Source organism: Ostrea edulis, chromosome 1 (genome assembly GCF_947568905.1).
Source record: "Ostrea edulis chromosome 1, xbOstEdul1.1, whole genome shotgun sequence".
Classification (NCBI taxonomy): domain Eukaryota; kingdom Metazoa; phylum Mollusca; class Bivalvia; order Ostreida; family Ostreidae; genus Ostrea; species Ostrea edulis.
In genome coordinates, this window is record NC_079164.1 from 31,855,592 (window position 1) to 31,866,986 (window position 11,395).

General features: G+C 32.8%; 1 protein-coding gene across 3 annotated transcripts; it reads left to right on the forward strand.

Moving 5' to 3' along the window:
* The first annotated feature begins 2,905 nt into the window (after window positions 1-2,905).
* On the forward strand, window positions 2,906-7,907 carry LOC130047464 (uncharacterized). 3 transcript variants are annotated; one of them, XM_056142735.1, is made up of 2 exons: window positions 2,906-3,272; window positions 6,629-7,907. In XM_056142735.1, the coding sequence occupies exons 1-2, from the start codon at window positions 3,056-3,058 to the stop codon at window positions 7,225-7,227; spliced, it is 816 nt and encodes a 271-aa protein (XP_055998710.1). In that variant the 5' UTR covers window positions 2,906-3,055; the 3' UTR covers window positions 7,228-7,907. The 3 variants fall into 3 exon arrangements, with proteins under 3 accessions (XP_055998710.1, XP_055998675.1, XP_055998652.1); XM_056142700.1 differs by having other exon boundaries at window positions 3,133-3,272; window positions 5,550-7,004; XM_056142677.1 differs by lacking the exon at window positions 2,906-3,272 and adding an exon at window positions 4,391-5,623 and having other exon boundaries at window positions 6,629-7,004.
* The last annotated feature ends 3,488 nt before the right edge of the window (window positions 7,908-11,395 follow it).

Genomic DNA, 11,395 nt, shown 5'->3' on the forward strand with positions numbered 1-11,395 from the left:
TTTTTTATATAATAATTTCGTTTTTTATTTAGTTTTGGTTTGCACTAATGGGCTTCCGTACTTATATTTATATTCTAATGTAAATAATATTTTATTATGCATGAACATAAATGGATTAGACAACAGGCATTGTCTATATAAGCCTTCTCCATACAAGTACATGGTCAAGGTAATACAGATAGAGAAATGTTTCATTATATGTGTGTATAATTACAGATGAATACTAGCTATGAAACTGTTTGGTAACAGCCATATGATAAAAATTAGTGATATATTTCAAATTCTCTAACTATTCGTTATCTTCGCCTTAGATAATTTACAAGGACAAGAGTAATTTAGGTATGCATATCATGAATTACTATTTAAAAAGAGAAATATATAAACAGGTTGGTTTTCTGGTATTAATCAAACGAATCTATTTGTAGACAAGATAAATTCATGTAAAGTTCTGAAAAGTGCAACATTTTGTTTTTACCTAAGGCTATTGTCATCATTCAAAATGAGTTTTAAAGGTAAAGGTAATGATATTTGTAGATTATCAAAACTTTGTATACAATATTTTGGACACTTCGGGATCAAGTAAAGTGTTCTTTTGAACTATTTACCCTAAGAAAGTGATTACATCAATCAGTATTAAGATAACTAGCTTTATTTTGCAATTGACAATACAGTTTATTTGCTTTACGATTGCCATAGTTGTAAATAGTCTTGGGTTTAAATATATATATATATACTTTTATGGTACACTTGAAGGATAATAAAGTTGGAAGACAAATAATATTAAAAGGTACACTTTATAGTTAAAGGTATAAAGCTATTCATAAAAGAAGTTATTTTCGATAACGATATAGTAAATCTTAGAGTAACACTTATACGGTACCAATTTTGATGCACCAGATGCGCATTTCAACAAATAATGTCTCTTCAGTGATGCTGAACCGAAATGTTTGAAATCCGAAATAACAAGTTTAGAGCTATTTTAGGGAAAAACAGAGTGCCAAAAAATTGGAGTCAAATTCATCTGTGGAAAAGAGCTACGCGTGAGGGAGGTAATCCTTAATTTTGAAATTAATTTCTAATTTTTTTCTCAGCAATTAAATATACATCCGTATATTCAAGCTAGTAACGAAGTACTTAGCTACTGGACTGTTCCGATTTCTTCAAAAATAAAAATTAGAAAGTAAAATACATGACTGAAGTAAATCTTGCAAATATTGGGGAGATAATCCATGAACTATTTTGTAAATGAACACAAGTTTATGTATGAAAGGTGAAGGTAACGAACAGTGATCAATCTCATATTTTTTTCTCGTATTTTTCTTCTCATAGCTAAGGTATCTCATCCAAGCTCGTAATGTAGTATTGATCTAGATGAATTTATCCTTAAACCTGTTATTATTCGTGCTGCTACAACTTGCTACGTCTTCCAGTAAACAGTCAATTAGCATCTTTTTCCGTACAATTATCCCAAACAATATCTGAATATTCAAGTATGGGTCAAATATGAAAACAAAATCATCAATGAATCCCCTTTGATTGTATATTTTTAATATTCTTGCAATATTTAATCGGTTACATGCTTTGGCATGGATATGAAGTGTATGTATTCTCCAGCACCAGTCATATTGGAATTTTAATCCCAAATAAGTATGAGTTTCAACATTTTAATAGCTGGGCCATATATCCCAAATCTTATCTTGGGATGACATATATTTTTCCTACTGAAATCCAAATTGACTGTTTTGTTGGGATTAAATTCAATTGTCCATTTAGTAGACCACTGATGTATTTTTCCAAGACCTTTAGTTGTTGGTTTGTTTTTTTAACTTAGATAGAATAGACAACGCCAGCGAGCCCACCCCTCGTTTAGTGTGTTCCCCAGACCTCTGACCTGTGAGACTGTAACCCTCCGTTCTGAAATTTATGGATCCGAAATTAATTGCACATGGTATTTAATCAAATTCGAATATGTACTTTGTGCTTACTCACCTCCTTCCAACTTTTAAAACTTTGCATCAGTCAAGCCGAAAGCCTACATCAAAGGGGAGGCGAATTTTATTTATATGTGGTAACTTTCACAGGGGCCTAAGATACTATTTTTAATTATTATAATTAAAAGAGTTCGGCTATACAATCTGTTTCGTTTCGTTTCGGTGGGTTTCTTTTCGTTTCGATGGGGTTCGTTTCATTTCGTTACGATTTCGTTTCGCACTTTACAGGTACCCTATTTTCTACATAATCGTTTAAAAACAGTGGAAATAATTCTACATTCACATATCCAGTTTGACTTGTTTCTAATTCAATTTGAAAAATTTGAAAGCTGTTTGAAATTGCTTCCCTCACTAAACAAATCTTTCACATATTGTAAAACTTATACGGTACCAATTTTGATGCACCAAATGCGCATATAAAACACGATATCCAGTTCTTAAAATACAATATATTACCTTTATCAAGAAAATTACAATTGTTCAATATAGGTTGTTGTAAAATTCCACCCGATGAAACTTTGGCTAAGGTACAACAGTTGCACCCACTAAAGGAACATAACATTTGCCTATAAAATAATGGTATTTTTTATTTTCTTGTTTTATATCTTTTTCTTCAGAGAAACACAATACATATGGTACATTTATATTCAGTCCTTACAATAGCATTCAAAGTATGATTTAGATTTTTAGTGCTTTTAATTTACATTCAATATGAACAATTGACAATCCACCTTCTAAAATACTACCTATCAAAACATTACGCTTAATTCTCTCAGTCTTATCCCAAATCAAGTTGTATGCAAGACGTTGTATTTTCTTAATAAGATTTATAGAATTAACTATAAATCCATTTATTTTAGCCAGACTTAAATATATTTTATTTCTGAGGATTTTTTCGGAAACACTATTCCGGAATCCTACCGAAAATAAGTTGGCAAATAGAATAGCATTTCCTTTTATGACGAGGCAATTTCGGGAGAACGGTGAGATAACAGTCGAGACAACATTTTAATTTTTTATAAGATTCAGAAGCTACGGAAAATAAGTTAAATTGTAGAAAAAACATGCCAAAAGAAAAATCAACGAGGGCGAAAAAGAAGAAGGGAGGTGAAGTTATGACAAAGGGGCGGACAAATAAAAATGTGGAAGGACCAGTTGAATTTCAAGAGCAGACGACAATGGAGACATCAACAAATAATGGATTTGAGGGAGAAATGGATGTATCACCCAGAGATGAACCATCGGGATTCCGCATGGAGAATTCCAGGGAAACCATTCGAGGTACACAGGGCATAGATATACCAAATATGGTCAACAGTTACAACAATGTCATTGGACTTAATGTTTCACAAGAAATTAAAAACAAAATAGTCAGTGGTCAGTATGTAGAATTGGCAAAACTGTTGATTAATTCTAATGAGCCACAAAAACAAACAATTGTAATGGTGAATGGGGAATTACAAACATCCGAGAAAAATTCTAAAAAAATCAACAACATTGAACAATGGACGGATGCATTTATAATTTTTTGCAGTATTTATTTAGAAACACATCCGGCAAAAACATTAGAAATTTTGAAATACATGAATGATGTTAGGTTAGCAGCATCTAGGTCAGGAAATCTTGGATTTAAAGAGTATGACCAACAATTCAGATTAAAAATGGCAAAGAACCCTACAAAACCATGGGGTGAGGTTGATTCAGAATTATGGTTGATGTTTGTTTTACCTGCTGTTAAAACTCTGTCTGCTGCTCCAACTTACCAGAGTCAGAGTAAAAAATGCTACAATTACAACTACCAAGGTTCATGCTTCAGATCACCCTGTGCATATTTGCATGTATGCATCAAGTGTGGGGGTCAACATCCTATCAACAATTGTCAATCAAAAAACATCAGCACACAAGGGGAAGGTTTTAGTAATTTTCGTGGACAGGGAAATTACAGATTTTCAAGGGGTCAGTACCAAAACACAAGAGGAAGAGGGGGGTCTCAATTCAGAGGTCAAAGGGGAACTTTCTAATGTATGGAAGCTTGGGACCACCCCTATAGATATAAACAATTTAGAATCATTGTTACATAGTTATCCTCAAAAAAATATAGCTTTAGAGCTTTTGCAAGGATTTAGATTTGGATTCAGATTAGGGTACAAAGGGCCAAGAATAGGGAGTGAATCAGATAATCTTACATCAGTCAAAAAACACCCTGAGAGAGCAAAAGAAAAAATAGATAATGAAGTAGAAAAAGGAAGGATAGGGGGACCATATTCAAATAAACCAATATCAAATTTAAAAATATTGCCAATAGGCATTGTACCAAAAAAAGAGGGAATGTGGCGATTAATTACACATCTATCTTTTCCAGAAAATAACGGTGTTAATCACTACATATATCCCCAAGAATGTACAGTAGCTTATACATCTTTAGATCAGGTTTTAGAAACAGTAGCTAGGTTGGGAACAGGAACATTGCTGGCTAAGATGGATATAAAATCTGCATTTAGACTAATGATAATCCATCCTGGTGATTTTGATTTGCTAGGTTTCAAATTTCAAGGTAAATATTACATTGACAAATGTTTACCAATGGGTTGTGCAATGTCATGTAATCTGTTTGAAAAGTTTTCAACATTTTTACACTGGCAACTACAGAAACAGACAGGTATTGACACGATTTATCATTATCTGGATGATTTCTTATTTATTGGAAGAGTAGGTACTCAAGAATGTTCACATTTAATGGAAGAGTTTCAGAATTTGTGCAGTTTGGTGGGTGTACCGTTAGCAAATGAAAAAACAGTAGGGCCATCTACAAGCATTATATTTTTAGGTTTAGAAATAAATACGGTTGATATGGTTGTAAAAATTCCTCTAGAAAAGGTAAAACAGTTGAAATCTATGCTAAATATGGCCCTTATTAAAAAGTCATTACAGTTACAAGAAGTACAAAGCATAGTTGGAAGCTTAAATTTTTTCAGCAAAGGTGTGCCAAATGCAAGAGCATTCAACAGAAGGTTTTATGATGCTACTTGTGGGGTGACAAAAGCTCATCATCATATCAAAATCACAAATGAGTTTAGGGAAGATGTTAAAACTTGGTTACTTTTTTTAGAACAGTTCAATGGTGTTAGACTCTTGCATGAGAGTGATTGGCTGAGTAACGAAAATATGAAATTGTTTACAGATAGTAAAGGCAATCCAGATTTGGGATGTGGGGCATACTGGGAAGGTAGATGGGTTTTCTGGCCTTGGCCAACAAAATGGGATTTAGGTATTTTTAAAGAAATGTCATTTTTGGAGCTGGTGCCCATTGTATTAGCTATTTACATATGGGGCGAAATGCTCTTTAAGAACAAGAGGATCATAATGTACATTGACAACAATGCACTGGTGTCAATTATTAACAAACAAACATCAAAATCAAAAAGAATCATGTTTTTGATAAGAAAGTTGGTCCTTATACTGTTAAAAAACAACATAGTATTCAAGGCAAAACATATAGCAGGTACACAAAATAGTATCGCAGATGCACTGTCACGTAAACAGTTTAAAACATTTCAGGAATTGGCTCCACAAGCAAACAAGATACCAGAAAAAATACCAGTAGAATTTCAGCAGTTGATGTTAGAAATGAAGTAAACAACTTGTTACATCTAGCAACAGCCCCAAATACTCAGGAAACATACAACCAGGGACTAATATGCTTTGAGGAATTCCAGGATTCCCTAAACCTTAGCAAAATATGGCCCCCTACGTTAGAGCAAATAGTTCTATTTATAGGTTATATGTCAGCAAAACATCTCTCAGTGGCAACAGCTAGAACTTACATTTCAGCTATTTCTTACAAACTAAAAATTCAAAACAATAGGGATGAAACTCAAAGCTTTCTGGTTAAGAAACTCTTAGAAGGATTCAGAAGAAAGGTCAAGAAAAATGATGCCAGACTGCCAATTACATCAAATATATTAAATCAAATACTACAAAGTTTGCACTTGGTTTGTACAAACTACTATGAATGCAAACTGTTTCAAGCCGCCTACACTTTAGCATTTTTTGGTTTCTTTAGAGTTGGAGAAATGACAGTAAAAAACCAAAAAGATCTGGGACATGCAATTGAATATGAAGACATAACAATGTTTACAGAAGAAAATAAAATCCAAATAAAATTAAAGCATTCCAAAGTGGATCAAATAGGGGAAGGAGAAACAATTACTATTCAGAATAGCCAATTTGGGTCTCAAATACAACCAATTAAGATTATTCAAGAATATCTAGCAATACGACCTTCAGTGCAGGGGAAGTTGTTCTGTCATTTTAGTGGACAACCACTAACTAGATACCAATTTACGGCAGTTTTAAATAAAGTTTTGTCGATAATAGGGTTAGAAGGTAAAAAATACAAGTCTCATTCATTTAGAATTGGGGCAGCAACCAGTGCAGCAATGTTTGGTATGTCAGAGGAAGAAATCTGTAAAGCAGGAAGATGGAAATCTAAAGCATACAAAATTTATGTTAGGATGTAATCATAATATAAATGTAGGTGTAACCCTTAAGACTGTCATATGTTTAAGTATATATGAAAATGGTTTCAAGTCATATAATTATATAATCTTGTCATGTCTCTATATATACACTTTCAGAACAACAGGTATGGGTAGTGGGCTCATCAATAGTCAAAAGAGCATTTTTAGCAGCTAGAATCAGACCAGATGGAGTTAACTTGGGACTAATGGATAGATTAAATGTGTCTATTTGGTGGCAAGGAAAAGGGGGTATGGGCTGGTATGAAATGTACAACAAGATCAAAACATTGCTGAAAGTTGCTGACCCTCCTGATTACATTATTCTACATTGTGGTGGTAATAATATTGGGTACACACCAATCAAACAGCTTATACAAGATATGAAAGGTACAATTGACAAAATTTGGAAACTTTTACCCAATACAAAGCTTGTATGGTCACAAATATTGCCTAGAAAGAACTGGTATTCATCAGATAGCATAGAAAAAATGAATAATTCTGCAAAAAGAATCAACAGTTCAGTGGCGGCTTATATAGTAAGGAATGGGGGATGTTATATCAAGTATTTGGATATCAAACTTGTAAACACAAATCTTTTTGAGGCAGATGGGGTCCATATATCAAATATAGGCAATGAAATTTTTCTCAACAACATTAGTGCAGGGTTAGAACAATTTATAACGAATGGATGGCAAGTGTATCCAAAGTTATACTAGAATTTGGACGGGGTATTTTGTGGCAAGGTCTTGGCTCCAGGAACTAGCCGCTTCCCCCCCCTTGGTGGCGGTGGCTTCAATGGTTAATATTGTAACCATTTCCGCCATGTGGAAGAATGCGCGTCTGGTTCCTGTGATTGGACATTGAATGATTTGATTGGACAATATTGTATGTATTGAATTATTTGGTGACAATTTGGTCACATATATATATGATACACTTTGATTGCCGCTCACCGGAATCATAGTCATATGGTTTTTTGTTTAATTGAAAATTGACATTTTAATGATTGATGTTTGGGGATGATTGCAAATCGTCTCATTGCCGTCAACCGGAATGAGAAGATCTGCTAAATTTGTTGCTTGATTTTATGATATAACATTAGGCAATGATGTGTTTTTGGCCTGTACCATTTGGGTGTCAATACACAGGTGTAATTTACATGGTAAAATTTTAATGTAAAACTTTAAAATTTTACTCATTGCCTAGTTGCCAAGACCAACAACAGCCACAATGGGGAGGGAGGTGTTGTTATAAAATACAATAAGTGCAAAAAATAAACTTGTATATAGGTAAACATAATGTTATGTCTTTATTTCCATCCCAGGACAAGGTCAGCTTACAAGTACAATGTACACTACAAACTGCTATCATTTTGAAGTTTTGCAAGGCTGGTCTATAATAATGTAGGCATTACCAGATAAACTGGATTTGCAGAGTTGACAATGCCATCATTGACTATTTCATAGAGATGTATCATCTGCAGAGAGTCTTACAGAAATGTTTAAATCTGTAGATATGTCATTGATGTATAAAAGGAATAGAAAGGGTCCTAAAACTGATTCTTGAGGGACCCCTGAATTGATGGCTCTAGAGGTTGATGAGAAACCATCCTAAAGTATACTTTTAAGCTCTATCAGACAAAAAATAATTTTCAATATTTGCATTCTACTTTCATTTCTGTCGGAATTCCCAGCCGTTAAAATAGTAGTTAGGTATATTCACACGCGCTCTATTTACAACTACAGCTCGTTCAAAAGAAAATGGCTGTTATTTGTTGCGATATAAAAATCAAAAGCATTGGAAATGTAAAACATTCAGGCTTGGATATCACACCTCTTCATATACAAAACTCTTAATGAATTCTGTAGAGTAAACATTGAATTAGAATAGGCTTCCAGGAAACTTAAAAGTTAAAGGTATTTCCTGTAAACATGTATATGTAGCTGATTTACCCAAACCAAAATATCTGAAAAGGTAAGACGTATCACTTCTTGTTATGTATAAAACCATGCATTAAATGAACAATGTAAAGGTGGAGATAACAGTCAAGATGTAGGGCCAACGGCGGGTGTGACCTGTTGACGGGATGCTTACTCCTTCTAGGAGAAGATAACAAATAGTGGTCAATCTCATAAATCCCATAAACAATACAAAATAGATAGTTGGGCAAACACCAATACGGTGATTGACACTATTTATATTTCAAATCATTATAATGGTATCAATAGATGCATTTAATGTACTTTCATACAAAACATCCTATACAAATAACTTAAAAAACGTACATGTATATGAAAGGTGAATATAACGAACAGTGATCAATCTCATACATATACATGCATATATGAAATGTACTTTGAATGCATAAGATGTTTCGAATATGTAGTATATTTTGAATTGATAACAAAGAACTTTATCCAAAAATACCGACACATTGTTTGTACATGTAATATAATGGAGATTGATGTTGTAATTGTCTTTAGTTACAGATGGGAAACGCACGTTACAAGATACATAAAGCATTGAATTTAAACCTTCATTTGAAACCTTTTTCATTTTTTCAAAATCGTTGAAACTTTTAAAACAAGTAGCAATTATAAAACATCAACTACATCTGATTAGAAACATACTAAAAGTTGTAGTCGCTTCATAGTATGCAATTTCAGGAAATGTCCATTACCTGGAGTACCTATTTAACTAAAAATAACCAAGCTTTTTCAATACTCGTTATCAATGACAAACAATCCTCTGAGCATTCCTGAAGGCTGTGGCTCGAGCTTGGGTTCAATTCACAGAGAGTTTGGTGAAATGTGGTAACAAACATTTTGAAATCATACAATCATTTCCCTAGTTTGTTGAAAAATTAAACGGGGATAAATGTCAACGGCAATTTTTGATGGCAGGAGGTATGATCATGTACTTTGAGAGAATTTCAAACAGTGAATGAATATGTTTTGGGCAGTTACGAATATTACAATCTTAGATTTACGCTTTTTTGGTTTGTGACTAGATGAAAATAATCATGTTTGATATTCTAGCAGTTTTCGAAAATAAAAACAGCTTAAGAATGTCTTAATTCAGCATATCTACATTTATAAGAAAAGAAATAGTTTATAACTCTTCTGTATTTTTAGCGTAACGAAAACTGGTGACAGGATTCAACTCTATGTCAAACATTCTGAAACCTATAAACTAACTTATTGTTTTTGAAATCGTTAAGTTTTCAAGCTTGAAAATAATATATGGGTACATAGAGTGTACATAATTTAGTTATTCAAGCAAATATCCCTCTTGTACATTTAGTATCAAAATGGCGACAGTAACGAACATGTCATTTTGAGCTACGTCCAATGAATTTTTATCGGAAATAGAGGAATTTCTACGATCTTTTTAAGGATTCTTAACACACATGTACCACCTCTATATTATTATATTTATTCTAATTCAAATGATTATCATATGTTTATAATTCATTATGACATTAATTGCACCCATTTATTGAGTTTATATGTAGCGTGTGACAGTATGACAGAATTTATAGCCATATAAATCACACAGACGCAAAATTCATTGCCATTTACATAAAGAGAAACGAGCATAGAGAATTCAATTACAGAGTCTAATATCTAAATAATGCCTCTCCATGTAAATCTACTTAAATTCAATATTTCTTGAAAGCAAACACCAAACGTGAAGGTTTTAGAGTCTACGTGAAATGATTCAGTGATTAAGGAGTTTGTAAAATCGTACATTTCATCGATTGCTCTATTAGGAACATAATTTTAAATTTACATGTATATAAACCTGAAGGCAACATTTCTGTAACGTTATCAGTCAGGCTAAGGTTTGATAACCATTTTAAAACCATGGATATTTCCTATAAAGCTATGAATGTGGCTAATTAACGAAAGCGTGACCTTGGAAAACGTATGGCATATACAGATTTTTTTCTCTTTTATTTACAAATATCAAACCAAATATCAAACATTAGATTTTTATGTCACATTAACTGAAAGTATTTAAATCATATTGTATCACTATGGATTATACCTCACAAAATAATATTCGCAATAAATGAATTTTCTTTATAATCTCCTAAGGGAGGAAATAAAGTATGAAGGAATGTATCAAATAAATTGATCCATTATATGAAAAAGAAAGGTATGGAATCTTTGGACGAATTTGGCTTCATTTTGTTTTTGGCACTCTGGTTTTCCTTTTACCTCTGACAAGTTTATTGTTATTTCAAATGTCGAAAATTTTGGCTTGAGCATCACTGAATAGACGTTATTTGTCAAAATTGGTACTGTATAAGTTTTACATAATGTTCTAAATAAATCAATACCTTATTTATAAATGATATATGAAAACTATTCTGTGAAATAGTATAATACAGAGAAGTGATCAGAAAAAATCTCTTTTTGTGGCCTTCAATTCGACATTTAGATACATCGACGTTTTTTTTTTTATTAACAATAATAATTTTCATTTATATGTCGATTCGATATATCCCTGTGAACTCGAAATAAAAGACACCACAGAGTCGTCCACGTCTGCTTCATACTTAGATATCTTATTGAAAGTAGACATCAACGGCAAACTGATATCTCAGTTGTATGACAAACGGGATGATTTCAGCTTCTCCATCGTCAACTTCACATATTTATGTAGCAATATTCCATTATCACCTGCATATGGTGTTTATATCTCTCAATTGATTCGAGACACAAGAGCTTGTTCTGCCTATGATCATTTTTAAATCGAGGCAAGCTAATGCCGAACAAGTTGATGGTACAGGGATTTTAACAGTCTCGATTGAAGTCAGCATTTCGCAAATTCTATGGTCGTTATAACGATCTAGTTCGTCAATACAATCTATCATTG